This window comes from Henckelia pumila, chromosome 3, assembly GCF_033568475.1.
Source record: "Henckelia pumila isolate YLH828 chromosome 3, ASM3356847v2, whole genome shotgun sequence".
In the NCBI taxonomy this organism is placed as follows: domain Eukaryota; kingdom Viridiplantae; phylum Streptophyta; class Magnoliopsida; order Lamiales; family Gesneriaceae; genus Henckelia; species Henckelia pumila.
In genome coordinates, this window is record NC_133122.1 from 38,088,975 (window position 1) to 38,109,479 (window position 20,505).

Below are 20,505 nucleotides of genomic sequence, written 5' to 3' on the forward strand. Positions count from 1 at the left end.
GCACTTGTATTGGTTTAATTCTAAGCAAACATGCAGCCATTTTAGGCATCTTGATGCGTTTTTGGAGTTTATTCGTCTAATGGATGTCCCTCTTCATCTGAACCAAAGCCTGGTTAAAATCCAACTTCTTGTACATGATAAGTTGTAGGTATGTTTGGGACGATGCATCAAGATAATGTAAACCTCAGTAGGTTCTTGCATAAGTCGCCGATTAAAGAGGAATTGGTTTCTTCTGATGTATACCTTTGATTAATAAGAAAGTACTTGTGATCTTCAACGGTCTTTGTATTATTAATTTTAAAAAAAAATTCAAATTTAACATATATAGTAGAGGATTGCAATCCTCCGCCTATCTTTGACAGGGTTTAGTCTATACTACCCCACCCGGGCACTGCTCGGGTGAGGATCCAACGGCTCGGATCACGCGACAGATCAAATGGCCATTGAAGATCACAAACTTGCACTTTTCTTCTTTAATTTTAATCATTTTTTTCTAAAATAATACTAACGTGACACCAATAATGTCTGTCATCGCATAAACAATTTCTAACACCACGTTAACACTCCAAAAATTAATCGACCATTAATAGTAAGACCAAAAATTGAAAACATGCGTGTTCCAAGACCAAAAATGCATGTAATTAATTAATATTGATTTTTTTAAAAAGAAAAATTAATATCAGCAGTACACACACATGACATGCATATAATCAATTACCCGCTTTTCTCCATTCAAATAAATAAAGCAATAAAACCAAATCAGTTTGAAGAATTAATTCAGAGTGTTTCTTTTAATTTCTGCTCATTATAATCCCATCCCATCTCCCGGCCAAGAAAACCAAGAAATCTGGAGAAATGCTGCGTCCAGATGATGTGCTTGTAGGTTCTTTCATGGCAGAGATTCTCGTGCTTCCGCATCACACGCCCACCATCGGAGGCCATGAGACCGTTTCTTTGGCTCCCGATCATTCTCTTGATTGCGACCCAGATGCCATTCGAGTCTACGGTACCAAACACCCCATTGAACTCGTCGGCTATCTCCAACACAATCATCTTTGCGTCCTCCGTGACTTGCTTAACAGTGGCTTCATCAGGATTGAAGGTGGTAATGCTTATGATCAGTTGAAAAGACAAATTTATAATGTTCAGTATCAAGATTTTAATTAATTTCTTGCATGTCATGTACGTGTGTATACTAACACACCAGGTTACGTGCCGGAAATAGCACCAGCAGAGCTGCGTGGAGTGAATGTTCCATGTCGAATCAACGTTTATTCGAATGAGAACCATTTCAAGGAGGTGAAATCCGCCATTGCTCGCGATGGGGGGATGCAGCTTTTTTTGCCAGTAGTTGATCAAAACCAAGAGGGTACCGTATGTATATATGTGTTTCTCTACTCTTCTGTATATTAATTCACATGTACGTACGTTCCAAAGCTTAATTATATTTCTCAAGATGTATATATAAAATATAGGCGTGGAACGATCAACTGCAAAGAAAGGAAAGGCTCTTGGACCTGATTGCGGGATTTTTCACAATAAAGAGATATTAGATGTATGGAATTACATCCAAAAGAACAAGCTGCAACGAAAGAATTACGTTATCTGTGACGAGAACCTGAAAAAGGTTTTCAATGGCAAGCCTAGAGTCGATATTTCCGGCCTAGAGAGTTTGATTAATTTTCTTGTTTATAATCATAAACTCGTAGATGCTGAGTCGTGAGTATGAATGATATATGAAAAGAGAGTGAATGAAAACATTTACATACAACAATCAGAAGCATATATGCATTTTAATTTGTGAACACAATGGTGATTACTTCGATTGCAGATACTTGATATGTGTGATGAGATTTGGTCTTTAATATTCCAATCTTTTATCATATGTTTGGCTAGTATATTTACATGTACTTGAGCATAGTCGAAAGTCTCATGTTGTCTATATCAATGCCTGATTATGTATCTTGTCTATCATGTGACTATATATGGTGCATAAATAATACAAGCTTGGTTTTATCTTCCAATCTGATAACTTCAATAATCACAGTATGATTTATTATTTGGTAATGAACAGGTAGAATAGCTAGCGCATGCCTCCCCGATGTTTCTGTGCCGTTGTGGCTATGGTTCCGGGGCTCGATCGGAAACAGAAGCTTTGGTAGGACTTCCTACAAAATGCAGCTGTCTACGTAGAGAAAGTCGTTGTATGCACAAACAAGATGAGAATGCAACAATAACTTCGAAAAGAAATTAAGCTCGATCAAGTATATTATTGAAATTTTCATAACAATAAGAATCAGCTGATATTCTCAATCTAAGATTAATAATGTCAGGTTACAAAATCACACAATGGCTTGAAAAGGGTACAACTGTGGATGCTGATAGGATTAGCCTTGATAAGATTAGTCGTGCAACGTTCCAAGAATATCATCCTCTCGATACAGATGGTACCTGAAGCATTATCAAGAATACACGACGAACATTAGCATAAAATTTTATCAAACGAATTTAACAGCTTTACAGAAGCCAAAAACATAACTAAATAAATTCCCCTGAAAAATTTATACCTGATGAATTTTATTTCAAGTATAATAATTAATAGAAAAAATTACATGCCATGTCAGAGGGGAGAGGGGACAATATTTCGATTGGATTGGCATACCGAGGAATATTTCCAATTTTGAGGACCACAAACTTAGTAGATTTGCTGGTGGTAAGATCATCCTACCATAGAATATGTGCAAGGTCTCATGTTTTTTAGTCCACAATCGTTGCTTGCAGTGTTCCTTTCGGACTTGGTGTCAGATTTTTAACAGAACAATAAAAATTTGAGAGAGTCGATGGAAAGCTAAATGATTCCATTAGTCTAATGTACTGATATAACACACATTAACTATTCATTCATTCAGGTCCCCAAAGATTAACTAGGAAAAAAAATAGAGAATGATTTAACCAAACAGGAAATACACAATTCACATGACTTACTCTTTTTCCCCGAGCTTAACCTCGGAGCCCCCATACTCGGGAAGCAGAACAGTATCTCCTTCCTTCACATTAACAGGAATGAGCTTTCCTTCCTTGTTATGACATCCAGGACCAACAGCAACTACTTTTCCAGAATTCAGCTGATAAAATTCTCACACAACTAAATTTCAGTACTTCAAGATGAAATATTGAAGCCAATTTAACTTAAAAATTCGCATTTACTTCATCTCATATATAAACTGAAATCTAAGACGACTAACTGAAAATCCATAATGAGTGAGATTGACAAGTAATAGCCAAACTACGAAGCCCTAAAAAATTAGATCCTCCATCTTGCTGAATTTTTTTCCATAATAATCATTCATCCAAATTCATCTGGCTCTAATTAAACCGGACTCGGATTATATTGTTGTCAACAAATCCGCTCGTGTAGTTGGTTTTCAAATGCCTAGAGCTCACCTACTGAATGCGTGTCAAATGAAAGAAAGAAAGCCTAAATTTTTAACTGCAGCAAAGTCAATTACAAAAGACCCATTCCATTTTCAAATGAGATCACGTACATGGTGAATCATGACACAATTGAAAGACAAACCAATCTTCAGAACCAAATCACTAGCATAATCTTCAAGGGAAATCAACAATAGTGGATCCAGCTCAGTATAAAGCAAGGCAATGCAAGAAAGAAACAAATGCTCAACAGAGTAAATGAAACCCATGTCATAAATGAAAATTCGAACCGAAGTCGTGCTTCCGGTGGCATTTTCCAATCCAAAAACTAAAGAGTACTAACAAAAGAAATTCGACCCACATTAAATTTGCTGAATAGAACTAACATTTTAATCTTATTCAACATTTTCAGAAACAAAAAAAAATGATCTTTCACATTTCGAAGGAAGGGTGAGACCTTGGCGGTTCTCTCAGGGAGGAGAATTCCGGAGCTGGTTTTCGATTGAGGGACAATCTTCTCGACCAAAACCCGGTTCAGGAGTGGCATCAAGCGCTTCGCCATTTTTCCTTTCCGTAAAGAATACAGAGCTAGGGCTTTGCGAGGGTTTAAGAAGAGCGTCTCTTTTCTTAATTGACCAAATTAACCTTCTATAGCCATACTTAATTTTTAATTAATAATTAATAATTGAAATTTTATTTTTCCAATTTCTTTTTCTAATTGCATCTCCAAGTAACGATTATAGTTCTAATAATCATAACAATATATAAATATATATTTTTTTCTTTTTTAAAAAAACCAAATTTTATTGTGTTGGAGGAAAATTGATGCCTTGCATTTACATTTAATTGTACCACATAAAAAATTCTTAAATTATTTCACAATAAAGGTCAACTCAATTTAAAATAAAATTTGTTATCATTATTATTATTTTTTAGGATCAAAATTTGTACTTCTTTGTTGTACAATAAATCGAGTTGTATATATGATATCATAATAATAAATAATAAGATGTGTAATAAGAGACATGTCAATCTCTTGAAAGTTTTTTTTTTCTTTTAAAATGGTTGATCCCAAGGAGGACCTCATCTCACATGAGTCAAAGGCTCATTGAATCATGCGGGGTTAAATCGAAGGATGTGTAGAGAGAAAACAACATTGTCAATCCCCAAAGTATACCCCACAATATTTCAACAAAAATATGCTCCACACGAAGATCGAACCCGCAACGCTGGAAAATTTTTCTCACGTTACCTCAGTCTTACCAACTCGCCTATGCCCCTGTTGGCGATGTCTTGAAAGTTTTTTCGACACACTCCTTTGTTCATGAGTAAATCCTTTATTAGATAGATTTCACCGTTCACGTACACATATCAATGAATGAGAAAATAATATTTTTGTAAACGAAAATAATTTTTTTTTTCTCATGAATCAGATAAAAAATTCATTTGTGACAAATGATACAATTGATAAGAGCTTTTGTTAATTGTGCCTATGATTTCATAATATTGCTAGCAAGAAAAGTCACTGGATCGAAAGTTCCACTATTATAAATAGCATAAAAGAATAAATTTTAATTATAATCTTTTCTGCATGGTATAATAGTAATACTAAAATTTGATATCTAAGCACATATTAATGTTGTACAGTACAATCGATTTAGTCACGCGTAAAGCATGTACAATATAACTAATATGTTAATTATTATTGAGAATGGTGCATTGAGTAGCAGTAAAAAGGGTCTAGTTCTACAAAGAAGGCCGTAAAAATCCCTACAAATTAATGTTTAAATTTTAATCTCATTAACCATATAACACATATGCTACATAAAACATAAAGGGTGAATGGTGATTGTGTTCTAAAAATACCTCAAAGCTTAGAGGTATTAGCAAAGATTCTACTCAATGCAACTGCAGCCTTGGAACCAGGACACCTGCCCAAATGTTTGCTGATGAAATCTCCAGCCAACATAACTTTCCTGAGATCCACGTTCGTTGCCACTCCGAGTCCATTCAACATATAAACAACATCCTCAGTAGCTACGTTCCCAGTAGCACCTTTGGCATACGGACAGCCACCTAGGCCCGATACAGAGGAATCCACCGTGCTAATACCCAGCTGTTGGGAATGCCACAATGTCAAACGGCTGATGTGATGCAAAACTATAAACCTCATTGTCAGGATTGCATTCTTCTAAACGTGAAAAAAAATTGCATGCTTAAAAAAATTGTCAGCATTTTGATTTGCCTCAGAGAGTGATCGAGGTCTGAATAATCGTGACGGTACCTATGAGGTTTAGTTGATATTGTATGGTTCAAGGGGCCTAGAAATGACAAAAACTGAACTGAAGGGACACTGTTGCGATCACTCAAAGCTCATTGGGTGTCCGTATAATAAAGTCAAATTTCACATAATGTTCTGGTAATTTACCTCAATTTTACAGATATTTCAGTTAGGAAGAAGATTTGAATCAGATGCATAATGAATTTGTAAAACTATCCGTTGGTTACAAAACGAGCCTTGACATGACCATGTAAGAAAACACAAAGATATGATCCATCATGGCCAGGAAAATGTAAACAAAGTAAAAAAAACGGGAAAAAAGTAAACTTACTTGGAGGGACAGAAGAATGTTTGACAGAGCTTGCCCATATGTGTCATGGAAGTGCACAGCAAGTTTCTCCACAGGAACAACCTCAAGAACAGCTTCGAGCATTGGAATTACAGTGCCTGACAATAGGATAAGAAAAGGGGTGGGTTGTTAACAAGCAGATCTATTGTGATACTCTGCGCACAGAGGATTTGAATATTTTGACACAATATAGAATGAAACTAATAGAACTACTATATCGCTTTCAGTGAAAATACGTCTCATCCAGGAAACATGAGGTGCATGAAATGTGGGTGAATGAGTTTTAATTTTGATAATGAAACCAGGAGAGGTAAAACAATCCAGAACAACATACTACAAGATAATTCAATATGTTATGTGTTATTTCTTAACCATTTATGGGTCAAGAGGCGGTGGAATGTTTTTACAAGAAAATGTGCATACACTCGCAATAGTAGTACCAGGAAAGCAAATTTAGTATTACCAGGAGTGCCCACACCAATTGTATCACCAAGGGAGATTTCAGCACAACCCATATTAACAAGTTCTTGTGCAACGTATGCTACCTTTGATGGAGGTACTACTCCTTCCACCGGACAGCCCACAACACATGATATATATCTGACAAAAATTATTCATTCTTTAGATACAGCAAATAAAATCTACATGTTCCAAGAATTTTAAAGATTAATGCAACAAGAAAATGTATTAATAAGCTGACTATGGCTGCAGAAGTTCAAATTTGACCATATAGCACACCAAAAACTAACGAAATATTCACTCAAAAAAAAACCCTAACGATATCAAAAACATTTAACATCCACAAATTCACACTATTTCACACTATTTGGTAAGCACACATCTGTAAGAAGCTGCAAATGCCCACACATGATTCATCAATCAAAATTTTGACAAGTACTACTAAATTTATCCAGAATCAACTAATAGCTTTAACATGGCACAAAGTGCGTTCCACAGAGGAGGCAATGTATGGATATTCCATTATATTACATCAGTAACTTCCTAAATTAGGCACGGTCCTTCGAACTGTCCCTTTCCGACTCCAAACATCTAAAAACATTATTATAAGCACAGTACACATGTCATACCAACCCATTACAAAAAAAATTTGAAAAATTTGATAGCAAGAATCCTGACAGATATTAAAAGTAATTCTAGGAGTTATGGAACAGTAGAGAGGACAAGAAACCCTGGAGCATACCCACGAACAGGAAGTAAGTGGTTCCTAGCAGCAAGGGTAACATCACGATACCGAGCAAGACTATCTTCAATGCTGCAGTTTATATTTGACACGGAAAAGGACTCCGAAGCTGAAGCAAAGACAGCCACTTCTTTAGCTCCCGCGGCTACAGCAGCCTCAAAACCCTGGGCAAAGAGATGGAATATTATGAATATCTATAAGGCTCATAACACTATTAACGGTGAATGTTGCATGCTAAGTTCTTGACAGAAAAAGCAACGTACTTTGAGATTTGGAGTCAAAACAGGAAATCTACAATGCCCAATGCCGCGTATGGCTGACATGACATCCTTGGAATCGGCTAGCTGAAATTTAATTTTTACCATATTGATTAGTTAAAAAAAAAATGCTTGAAGAATCATGACTTGAGATTAAAAAATCAACATAATCTCGCATATACACATGTAATCCACATCAAATGAAGTAAATTTTAGGTCGTGGCTTATAACATAATTTGTTAACAGGCAATACAAACTCTGCTAATTAGTTCATCAGCAGCACACCCCCGCAGGGTAGCAATTACAAGAGAGAGGATTTGAGCAATTTCTTAGCGAAATTTGTGTTGCAAACCACAGCAAATTACTTTTTTCCTTACAATTAATGATAGTAAAAATTTAAAACAAAGCAGTGATTGAAGTCTCTCAAAAAGTTCACATTCCAGAAACTTTGTCTCTGCATAACATACCATGTCATCATTGTATTTAATGACATGGATTAAGTCATGAAGACACCAAACAAGCAGCCATGTCAAGTTACATTGTGATCACACAATCGGTGTTCATCTGAAACTGATGATGGTCCCCTTGTTTTCTTCACCAACAAATCAGATAGTGAAAGCTACAGAAAATAATGAAATTAAGAGAAACAGAAATTGGTTGACAACAAAGTGAGTGCGTGAAGTAAAATCTCAAACTAAGTTATGGCACAATCATCTTTAAGAAAACCACATCAAACGGACATCATCAAGGAAAATGAAAGAAAGGCTCTGCTACCAACACCCAATGTGGTGCAACAGCACAAACCTTTAGCAACTAAGGGAGAGGCACTCAAATCCACGTTAAAACACCCACCCCCAACCCAACAAATTATATTCAAAATATAACTGTTGATGCAAGTTATCCTCTGAGATTGATAGGGATACCATACCTGAGGTACCCACTTTGGTGAGACGAAACTGGTGGCCTCAACAACAGGCAATCCTGAAGAAACAAGCATCTTTATCAATTCAACTTTTACTGCAGTTGGTACAACTTCCTTCTCATTTTGAAGTCCATCTCTAGGACCAACCTCCACTATCTTCACAAATTTAGGAATAGAACTCAACAGCTGCAAGTAATTCAGACCAAAGGGAGTTAACAAATTGGAAAGAAACCAAAAACTGAACCAACACCCTTCAACCACAGTTAGTAAAAACAAAACTAGAGGGGATCTTACAATTATAACTTTTTAAGGCTTTGTCAAGTGAGGGAAAAGTAAATTATCTTTCCAAAAAAGAGAGGCAAATGAGAAAAAGGAGTGCTTGTTCCATTTTGTGCTTTATTAAATAAAAGCTAAAAAAGAAACTGGAAGTACTTGAACTAAATTTCCAGGTTCAAAGACTTCATTTATCATCGAAGGAACGGAAAATCATCAAAAAAATCTATTGTAAGAATATATTTTCCATCAGTACCTACTACACACGCTTTCATGAATGGAATGGTACCTTGTGTTTTACATCCGCAGAATGACAATGGGAGCTGAAATGAAGACTTTGCATGTGCGGGGTGCTACATCTGACTACTTCAGTTGACCGATTGAAGAAAAAGTTGAAGGGCGATCTCTTAGTTTCAACTTGGAACAAATTTGGTCCCTTTGGTTTATCCTTGCTACAGATAAGACACTTCTAATGTTTTTTATTAGAGAACAGGGACTAGACAGTGGACTCACATGTAAGTGGCAAAAAGGACGAGACTAAATAGTCATCAAAAGATGTAAGGTAAATACAAATAGTTCTCATCAAATTTTAGAATGTATTTCTTTTGCGTGAACTGAACATTACCGATCATGACAATGCAAACATTAGAATGTAAGCTCGTAACGCTCAACTTAAAACAAGCGCCAGGCAGTGTTCTTCAACTCAAAAGCATTTATTGGAAATCAAAACTTTGAGTTAATCATAGTCTGAAGACAAACTTACAACTAATGCATGCCAACCCAGAATTGGAGTTACAAGATCAAACCAGATAAAAAGAACAAAACATGAATTCGAGAACCTTATACATGACAGCTCAAACTTACTTCATACTTCCCCAAACAACGGGGTCCCCATTATCGAAAAATTCTTGTCCCATTTCATCACCCGAGAAAATAAATGAGAAATTTTTCCTCCTCCACCGAGTGGATATTTTGTCGCCAGACTTACGTAAAAACATCGGTAAACTGAAAAAAAAAAAAAAAAAAGCAATGAATTCAGAACCAAATCATGTTACGAAAGTTGGGAACTCATGTCTTCCGACAATAAAAAAAAACGACAAAATGGGTTAAAAATCTACATAGAGAGAGACTTACAGTAGAAAAATCGATCAAGCTGGAACCGATTGTTCTCGTTAAAAACCTAGATTGAGAGTTTGAACTTTTGGGAAAGGAAAACCAAATTTGCTTTGCGGCAGCAATGTTTTCGGAAGCTAATCTTTAATTGACTTTATTTTTTTAAAAAAACTAATCTTTATGAGGATATTGGTTTATTAACGGAAAATCCTTTCGCTCAGAACACTTTATTCAATACAATGTAGAAATTAAATAATTTTACCAAAATATCAGTGATGAAACGGGGACTTACCCAAATTGATTTGGCGGAAGCAATCAATGTGGCGAAACCTTTGCCACCAGTTTAGATGGGAAGGTCAGTACCATCTCATCATCATATGAGACCAATTCTATCAGGAGAATCCACCAATGTCAGGATTCCGAGGCTGGTCTAATGATGCCGCCGGCACAGGTGTTTCCGATTACACCTGCTGGTGTGGTTGCTGGTTTCCAATAAACATTTTTTTGGATATATATATATATATATATATTAGTCCATCAACCGTGTCAACCTCCATGCCAATCAACCGTGTCAACCTCCTGCTCACTCACCATGTCTACCTAATGTGCCCACCATGAGGTGGCACTCAACTATTGGACGCACAATTCATCACATCCAATAGTTGAGTGCCACCTCATGGTGGGCACATTAGGTGGACATGGTGAGTGAGCAGGAGGTTGACACGGTTGATTGGCATGGAGGTTGACACGGTTGATGGACTAATATATATATATATATATATATATATATATATCCAAAAAAATGTTTATTGGAAACCAGCAACCACACCAGCAGGTGTAATCGGAAACACCTGTGCCGGCGGCATCATTAGACCAGCCTCGGAATCCTGACATTGGTGGATTCTCCTGATAGAATTGGCCTCATATGATGATGAGATGGTACTGACCTTCCCATCTAAACTGGTGGCAAAGGTTTCGCCACATTGATTGCTTCCGCCAAATCAATTTGGGTAAGTCCCCGTTTCATCACTGATATTTTGGTAAAATTATTTAATTTCTACATTGTATTGAATAAAGTGTTCTGAGCGAAAGGATTTTCCGTTAATAAACCAATATCCTCATAAAGATTAGTTTTTTTAAAAAAATAAAGTCAATTAAAGATTAGCTTCCGAAAACATTGCTGCCGCAAAGCAAATTTGGTTTTCCTTTCCCAAAAGTTCAAACTCTCAATCTAGGTTTTTAACGAGAACAATCGGTTCCAGCTTGATCGATTTTTCTACTGTAAGTCTCTCTCTATGTAGATTTTTAACCCATTTTGTCGTTTTTTTTATTGTCGGAAGACATGAGTTCCCAACTTTCGTAACATGATTTGGTTCTGAATTCATTGCTTTTTTTTTTTTTTTTCAGTTTACCGATGTTTTTACGTAAGTCTGGCGACAAAATATCCACTCGGTGGAGGAGGAAAAATTTCTCATTTATTTTCTCGGGTGATGAAATGGGACAAGAATTTTTCGATAATGGGGACCCCGTTGTTTGGGGAAGTATGAAGTAAGTTTGAGCTGTCATGTATAAGGTTCTCGAATTCATGTTCTGTTCTTTTTATCTGGTTTGATCTTGTAACTCCAATTCTGGGTTGGCATGCATTAGTTGTAAGTTTGTCTTCAGACTATGATTAACTCAAAGTTTTGATTTCCAATAAATGCTTTTGAGTTGAAGAACACTGCCTGACGCTTGTTTTAAGTTGAGCGTTACGAGCTTACATTCTAATGTTTGCATTGTTATGATCGGTAATGTTCAGTTCACGCAAAACTACGAAGCCCTAAAAAATTAGATCCTCCATCTTGCTGAATTTTTTTCCATAATAATCATTCATCCAAATTCATCTGGCTCTAATTAAACCGGACTCGGATTATATTGTTGTCAACAAATCCGCTCGTGTAGTTGGTTTTCAAATGCCTAGAGCTCACCTACTGAATGCGTGTCAAATGAAAGAAAGAAAGCCTAAATTTTTAACTGCAGCAAAGTCAATTACAAAAGACCCATTCCATTTTCAAATGAGATCACGTACATGGTGAATCATGACACAATTGAAAGACAAACCAATCTTCAGAACCAAATCACTAGCATAATCTTCAAGGGAAATCAACAATAGTGGATCCAGCTCAGTATAAAGCAAGGCAATGCAAGAAAGAAACAAATGCTCAACAGAGTAAATGAAACCCATGTCATAAATGAAAATTCGAACCGAAGTCGTGCTTCCGGTGGCATTTTCCAATCCAAAAACTAAAGAGTACTAACAAAAGAAATTCGACCCACATTAAATTTGCTGAATAGAACTAACATTTTAATCTTATTCAACATTTTCAGAAACAAAAAAAAATGATCTTTCACATTTCGAAGGAAGGGTGAGACCTTGGCGGTTCTCTCAGGGAGGAGAATTCCGGAGCTGGTTTTCGATTGAGGGACAATCTTCTCGACCAAAACCCGGTTCAGGAGTGGCATCAAGCGCTTCGCCATTTTTCCTTTCCGTAAAGAATACAGAGCTAGGGCTTTGCGAGGGTTTAAGAAGAGCGTCTCTTTTCTTAATTGACCAAATTAACCTTCTATAGCCATACTTAATTTTTAATTAATAATTAATAATTGAAATTTTATTTTTCCAATTTCTTTTTCTAATTGCATCTCCAAGTAACGATTATAGTTCTAATAATCATAACAATATATAAATATATATTTTTTTCTTTTTTAAAAAAACCAAATTTTATTGTGTTGGAGGAAAATTGATGCCTTGCATTTACATTTAATTGTACCACATAAAAAATTCTTAAATTATTTCACAATAAAGGTCAACTCAATTTAAAATAAAATTTGTTATCATTATTATTATTTTTTAGGATCAAAATTTGTACTTCTTTGTTGTACAATAAATCGAGTTGTATATATAATATATCATAATAATAAATAATAAGATGTGTAATAAGAGACATGTCAATCTCTTGAAAGTTTTTTTTTTCTTTTAAAATGGTTGATCCCAAGGGGGACCTCATCTCACATGAGTCAAAGGCTCATTGAATCATGCGGGGTTAAATCGAAGGATGTGTAGAGAGAAAACAACATTGTCAATCCCCAAAGTATACCCCACAATATTTCAACAAAAAATATGCTCCACACGAAGATCGAACCCGCAACGCTGGAAAATTTCTTCTCACGTTACCTCAAGTCTTACCAACTCGCCTATGCCCCTGTTGGCGATGTCTTGAAAGTTTTTTCGACACACTCCTTTGTTCATGAGTAAATCCTTTATTAGATAGATTTCACCGTTCACGTACACATATCAATGAATGAGAAAATAATATTTTTGTAAACGAAAATAATTTTTTTTTTTCTCATGAATCAGATAAAAAATTCATTTGTGACAAATGATACAATTGATAAGAGCTTTTGTTAATTGTGCCTATGATTTCATAATATTGCTAGCAAGAAAAGTCACTGGATCGAAAGTTCCACTATTATAAATAGCATAAAAGAATAAATTTTAATTATAATTTTTTCTGCATGGTATAATAGTAATACTAAAATTTGATATCTAAGCACATATTAATGTTGTACAGTACAATCGATTTAGTCACGCGTAAAGCATGTACAATATAACTAATATGTTAATTATTATTGAGAATGGTGCATTGAGTAGCAGTAAAAAGGGTCTAGTTCTACAAAGAAGGCCGTAAAAATCCCTACAAATTAATGTTTAAATTTTAATCTCATTAACCATATAACACATATGCTACATAAAACATAAAGGGTGAATGGTGATTGTGTTCTAAAAATACCTCAAAGCTTAGAGGTATTAGCAAAGATTCTACTCAATGCAACTGCAGCCTTGGAACCAGGACACCTGCCCAAATGTTTGCTGATGAAATCTCCAGCCAACATAACTTTCCTGAGATCCACGTTCGTTGCCACTCCGAGTCCATTCAACATATAAACAACATCCTCAGTAGCTACGTTCCCAGTAGCACCTTTGGCATACGGACAGCCACCTAGGCCCGATACAGAGGAATCCACCGTGCTAATACCCAGCTGTTGGGAATGCCACAATGTCAAACGGCTGATGTGATGCAAAACTATAAACCTCATTGTCAGGATTGCATTCTTCTAAACGTGAAAAAAAATTGCATGCTTAAAAAAATTGTCAGCATTTTGATTTGCCTCAGAGAGTGATCGAGGTCTGAATAATCGTGACGGTACCTATGAGGTTTAGTTGATATTGTATGGTTCAAGGGGCCTAGAAATGACAAAAACTGAACTGAAGGGACACTGTTGCGATCACTCAAAGCTCATTGGGTGTCCGTATAATAAAGTCAAATTTCACATAATGTTCTGGTAATTTACCTCAATTTTACAGATATTTCAGTTAGGAAGAAGATTTGAATCAGATGCATAATGAATTTGTAAAACTATCCGTTGGTTACAAAACGAGCCTTGACATGACCATGTAAGAAAACACAAAGATATGATCCATCATGGCCAGGAAAATGTAAACAAAGTAAAAAAAACGGGAAAAAAGTAAACTTACTTGGAGGGACAGAAGAATGTTTGACAGAGCTTGCCCATATGTGTCATGGAAGTGCACAGCAAGTTTCTCCACAGGAACAACCTCAAGAACAGCTTCGAGCATTGGAATTACAGTGCCTGACAATAGGATAAGAAAAGGGGTGGGTTGTTAACAAGCAGATCTATTGTGATACTCTGCGCACAGAGGATTTGAATATTTTGACACAATATAGAATGAAACTAATAGAACTACTATATCGCTTTCAGTGAAAATACGTCTCATCCAGGAAACATGAGGTGCATGAAATGTGGGTGAATGAGTTTTAATTTTGATAATGAAACCAGGAGAGGTAAAACAATCCAGAACAACATACTACAAGATAATTCAATATGTTATGTGTTATTTCTTAACCATTTATGGGTCAAGAGGCGGTGGAATGTTTTTACAAGAAAATGTGCATACACTCGCAATAGTAGTACCAGGAAAGCAAATTTAGTATTACCAGGAGTGCCCACACCAATTGTATCACCAAGGGAGATTTCAGCACAACCCATATTAACAAGTTCTTGTGCAACGTATGCTACCTTTGATGGAGGTACTACTCCTTCCACCGGACAGCCCACAACACATGATATATATCTGACAAAAATTATTCATTCTTTAGATACAGCAAATAAAATCTACATGTTCCAAGAATTTTAAAGATTAATGCAACAAGAAAATGTATTAATAAGCTGACTATGGCTGCAGAAGTTCAAATTTGACCATATAGCACACCAAAAACTAACGAAATATTCACTCAAAAAAAAACCCTAACGATATCAAAAACATTTAACATCCACAAATTCACACTATTTCACACTATTTGGTAAGCACACATCTGTAAGAAGCTGCAAATGCCCACACATGATTCATCAATCAAAATTTTGACAAGTACTACTAAATTTATCCAGAATCAACTAATAGCTTTAACATGGCACAAAGTGCGTTCAACAGAGGAGGCAATGTATGGATATTCCATTATATTACATCAGTAACTTCCTAAATTAGGCACGGTCCTTCGAACTGTCCCTTTCCGACTCCAAACATCTAAAAACATTATTATAAGCACAGTACACATGTCATACCAACCCATTACAAAAAAAATTTGAAAAATTTGATAGCAAGAATCCTGACAGATATTAAAAGTAATTCTAGGAGTTATGGAACAGTAGAGAGGACAAGAAACCCTGGAGCATACCCACGAACAGGAAGTAAGTGGTTCCTAGCAGCAAGGGTAACATCACGATACCGAGCAAGACTATCTTCAATGCTGCAGTTTATATTTGACACGGAAAAGGACTCCGAAGCTGAAGCAAAGACAGCCACTTCTTTAGCTCCCGCGGCTACAGCAGCCTCAAAACCCTGGGCAAAGAGATGGAATATTATGAATATCTATAAGGCTCATAACACTATTAACGGTGAATGTTGCATGCTAAGTTCTTGACAGAAAAAGCAACGTACTTTGAGATTTGGAGTCAAAACAGGAAATCTACAATGCCCAATGCCGCGTATGGCTGACATGACATCCTTGGAATCGGCTAGCTGAAATTTAATTTTTACCATATTGATTAGTTAAAAAAAAATGCTTGAAGAATCATGACTTGAGATTAAAAAATCAACATAATCTCGCATATACACATGTAATCCACATCAAATGAAGTAAATTTTAGGTCGTGGCTTATAACATAATTTGTTAACAGGCAATACAAACTCTGCTAATTAGTTCATCAGCAGCACACCCCCGCAGGGTAGCAATTACAAGAGAGAGGATTTGAGCAATTTCTTAGCGAAATTTGTGTTGCAAACCACAGCAAATTACTTTTTTCCTTACAATTAATGATAGTAAAAATTTAAAACAAAGCAGTGATTGAAGTCTCTCAAAAAGTTCACATTCCAGAAACTTTGTCTCTGCATAACATACCATGTCATCATTGTATTTAATGACATGGATTAAGTCATGAAGACACCAAACAAGCAGCCATGTCAAGTTACATTGTGATCACACAATCGGTGTTCATCTGAAACTGATGATGGTCCCCTTGTTTTCTTCACCAACAAATCAGATAGTGAAAGCTACAGAAAATAATGAAATTAAGAGAAACAGAAATTGGTCGACAACAAAGTGAGTGCGTGAAGTAAAATCTCAAACTAAGTTATGGCACAATCATCTTTAAGAAAACCACATCAAACGGACATCATCAAGGAAAATGAAAGAAAGGCTCTGCTACCAACACCCAATGTGGTGCAACAGCACAAACCTTTAGCAACTAAGGGAGAGGCACTCAAATCCACGTTAAAACACCCACCCCCAACCCAACAAATTATATTCAAAATATAACTGTTGATGCAAGTTATCCTCTGAGATTGATAGGGATACCATACCTGAGGTACCCACTTTGGTGAGACGAAACTGGTGGCCTCAACAACAGGCAATCCTGAAGAAACAAGCATCTTTATCAATTCAACTTTTACTGCAGTTGGTACAACTTCCTTCTCATTTTGAAGTCCATCTCTAGGACCAACCTCCACTATCTTCACAAATTTAGGAATAGAACTCAACAGCTGCAAGTAATTCAGACCAAAGGGAGTTAACAAATTGGAAAGAAACCAAAAACTGAACCAACACCCTTCAACCACAGTTAGTAAAAACAAAACTAGAGGGGATCTTACAATTATAACTTTTTAAGGCTTTGTCAAGTGAGGGAAAAGTAAATTATCTTTCCAAAAAAGAGAGGCAAATGAGAAAAAGGAGTGCTTGTTCCATTTTGTGCTTTATTAAATAAAAGCTAAAAAAGAAACTGGAAGTACTTGAACTAAATTTCCAGGTTCAAAGACTTCATTTATCATCGAAGGAACGGAAAATCATCAAAAAAATCTATTGTAAGAATATATTTTCCATCAGTACCTACTACACACGCTTTCATGAATGGAATGGTACCTTGTGTTTTACATCCGCAGAATGACAATGGGAGCTGAAATGAAGACTTTGCATGCGGGGTGCTACATCTGACTACTTCAGTTGACCGATTGAAGAAAAAGTTGAAGGGCGATCTCTTAGTTTCAACTTGGAACAAATTTGGTCCCTTTGGTTTATCCTTGCTACAGATAAGACACTTCTAATGTTTTTTATTAGAGAACAGGGACTAGACAGTGGACTCACATGTAAGTGGCAAAAAGGACGAGACTAAATAGTCATCAAAAGATGTAAGGTAAATACAAATAGTTCTCATCAAATTTTAGAATGTATTTCTTTTGCGTGAACTGAACATTACCGATCATGACAATGCAAACATTAGAATGTAAGCTCGTAACGCTCAACTTAAAACAAGCGCCAGGCAGTGTTCTTCAACTCAAAAGCATTTATTGGAAATCAAAACTTTGAGTTAATCATAGTCTGAAGACAAACTTACAACTAATGCATGCCAACCCAGAATTGGAGTTACAAGATCAAACCAGATAAAAAGAACAAAACATGAATTCGAGAACCTTATACATGACAGCTCAAACTTACTTCATACTTCCCCAAACAACGGGGTCCCCATTATCGAAAAATTCTTGTCCCATTTCATCACCCGAGAAAATAAATGTCCACCGAGTGGAATTTTGTCGCCAGACTTACGTAAAAACATCGGTAAACTGAAAAAAAAAAAAAAAAGCAATGAATTCAGAACCAAATCATGTTACGAAAGTTGGGAACTCATGTCTTCCGACAATAAAAAAAAACGACAAAATGGGTTAAAAATCTACATAGAGAGAGACTTACAGTAGAAAAATCGATCAAGCTGGAACCGATTGTTCTCGTTAAAAACCTAGATTGAGAGTTTGAACTTTTGGGAAAGGAAAACCAAATTTGCTTTGCGGCAGCAATGTTTTCGGAAGCTAATCTTTAATTGACTTTATTTTTTTAAAAAAACTAATCTTTATGAGGATATTGGTTTATTAACGGAAAATCCTTTCGCTCAGAACACTTTATTCAATACAATGTAGAAATTAAATAATTTTACCAAAATATCAGTGATGAAACGGGGACTTACCCAAATTGATTTGGCGGAAGCAATCAATGTGGCGAAACCTTTGCCACCAGTTTAGATGGGAAGGTCAGTACCATCTCATCATCATATGAGACCAATTCTATCAGGAGAATCCACCAATGTCAGGATTCCGAGGCTGGTCTAATGATGCCGCCGGCACAGGTGTTTCCGATTACACCTGCTGGTGTGGTTGCTGGTTTCCAATAAACATTTTTTTGGATATATATATATATATTAGTCCATCAACCGTGTCAACCTCCATGCCAATCAACCGTGTCAACCTCCTGCTCACTCACCATGTCCACCTAATGTGCCCACCATGAGGTGGCACTCAACTATTGGATGTGATGAATTGTGCGTCCAATAGTTGAGTGCCACCTCATGGTGGGCACATTAGGTGGACATGGTGAGTGAGCAGGAGGTTGACACGGTTGATTGGCATGGAGGTTGACACGGTTGATGGACTAATATATATATATATATATATATATATATCCAAAAAAATGTTTATTGGAAACCAGCAACCACACCAGCAGGTGTAATCGGAAACACCTGTGCCGGCGGCATCATTAGACCAGCCTCGGAATCCTGACATTGGTGGATTCTCCTGATAGAATTGGCCTCATATGATGATGAGATGGTACTGACCTTCCCATCTAAACTGGTGGCAAAGGTTTCGCCACATTGATTGCTTCCGCCAAATCAATTTGGGTAAGTCCCCGTTTCATCACTGATATTTTGGTAAAATTATTTAATTTCTACATTGTATTGAATAAAGTGTTCTGAGCGAAAGGATTTTCCGTTAATAAACCAATATCCTCATAAAGATTAGTTTTTTTAAAAAAATAAAGTCAATTAAAGATTAGCTTCCGAAAACATTGCTGCCGCAAAGCAAATTTGGTTTTCCTTTCCCAAAAGTTCAAACTCTCAATCTAGGTTTTTAACGAGAACAATCGGTTCCAGCTTGATCGATTTTTCTACTGTAAGTCTCTCTCTATGTAGATTTTTAACCCATTTTGTCGTTTTTTTTATTGTCGGAAGACATGAGTTCCCAACTTTCGTAACATGATTTGGTTCTGAATTCATTGCTTTTTTTTTTTTTTTTTTTTCAGTTTACCGATGTTTTTACGTAAGTCTGGCGACAAAATATCCACTCGGTGGAGGAGGAAAAATTTCTCATTTATTTTCTCGGGTGATGAAATGGGACAAGAATTTTTCGATAATGGGGACCCCGTTGTTTGGGGAAGTATGAAGTAAGTTTGAGCTGTCATGTATAAGGTTCTCGAATTCATGTTCTGTTCTTTTTATCTGGTTTGATCTTGTAACTCCAATTCTGGGTTGGCATGCATTAGTTGTAAGTTTGTCTTCAGACTATGATTAACTCAAAGTTTTGATTTCCAATAAATGCTTTTGAGTTGAAGAACACTGCCTGGCGCTTGTTTTAAGTTGAGCGTTACGAGCTTACATTCTAATGTTTGCATTGTCATGATCGGTAATGTTCAGTTCACGCAAAACTACGAAGCCCTAAAAAATTAGATCCTCCATCTTGCTGAATTTTTTTCCATAATAATCATTCATCCAAATTCATCTGGCTCTAATTAAACCGGACTCGGATTATATTGTTGTCAACAAATCCGCTCGTGTAGTTGGTTTTCAAATGCCTAGAGCTCACCTACTGAATGCGTGTCAAATGAAAGAAAGAAAGCCTAAATTTTTAACTGCAGCAAAGTCAATTACAAAAGACCCATTCCATTTTCAAATGAGATCACGTACATGGTGAATCATGACACAATTGAAAGACAAACCAATCTTCAGAACCAAATCACTAGCATAATCTTCAAGGGAAATCAACAATAGTGGATCCAGCTCAGTATAAAGCAAGGCAATGCAAGAAAGAAACAAATGCTCAACAGAGTAAATGAAACCCATGTCATAAATGAAAATTCGAACCGAAGTCGTGCTTCCGGTGGCATTTTCCAATCCAAAAACTAAAGAGTACTAACAAAAGAAATTCGACCCACATTAAATTTGCTGAATAGAACTAACATTTTA

The 20,505-nt window shown here is 36.2% G+C and overlaps 2 protein-coding genes and 1 pseudogene across 7 annotated transcripts; all 3 read right to left on the reverse strand.

The window, feature by feature from the left end:
• Positions 1-2,234: 2,234 nt before the first annotated feature.
• On the reverse strand, positions 2,235-4,027 carry LOC140892607 (10 kDa chaperonin, mitochondrial-like). Its single transcript, XM_073301550.1, has 3 exons — positions 3,890-4,027; positions 2,986-3,125; positions 2,235-2,451 (listed from the first exon to the last, which is right to left on the reverse strand). The coding sequence occupies exons 1-3, from the start codon at positions 3,992-3,994 to the stop codon at positions 2,403-2,405; spliced, it is 294 nt and encodes a 97-aa protein (XP_073157651.1). The 5' UTR covers positions 3,995-4,027; the 3' UTR covers positions 2,235-2,402.
• Positions 4,028-5,109: 1,082 nt separating this feature from the next.
• LOC140890925 (hydroxymethylglutaryl-CoA lyase, mitochondrial-like) lies at positions 5,110-12,377 on the reverse strand. Of its 6 annotated transcripts, XM_073299091.1 has the most exons (9): positions 10,121-10,241; positions 9,580-9,720; positions 9,005-9,167; positions 8,449-8,628; positions 7,527-7,607; positions 7,264-7,427; positions 6,526-6,662; positions 6,045-6,160; positions 5,110-5,548 (listed from the first exon to the last, which is right to left on the reverse strand). In XM_073299091.1, exons 2-9 carry the CDS (start codon positions 9,711-9,713, stop codon positions 5,300-5,302), a joined length of 1,224 nt encoding a protein of 407 aa, XP_073155192.1. In that variant the 5' UTR covers positions 9,714-9,720; positions 10,121-10,241; the 3' UTR covers positions 5,110-5,299. The 6 variants fall into 6 exon arrangements, with proteins under 6 accessions (XP_073155192.1, XP_073155195.1, XP_073155194.1 ...); XM_073299094.1 differs by lacking the exons at positions 9,580-9,720; positions 10,121-10,241 and adding an exon at positions 12,241-12,377 and having other exon boundaries at positions 9,005-9,181; XM_073299093.1 differs by lacking the exons at positions 9,580-9,720; positions 10,121-10,241 and adding an exon at positions 12,241-12,377 and having other exon boundaries at positions 9,005-9,184.
• Positions 12,378-13,466: 1,089 nt separating this feature from the next.
• Positions 13,467-18,003, reverse strand: LOC140886909 (hydroxymethylglutaryl-CoA lyase, mitochondrial-like; annotated as a pseudogene).
• Positions 18,004-20,505: the final 2,502 nt, after the last annotated feature.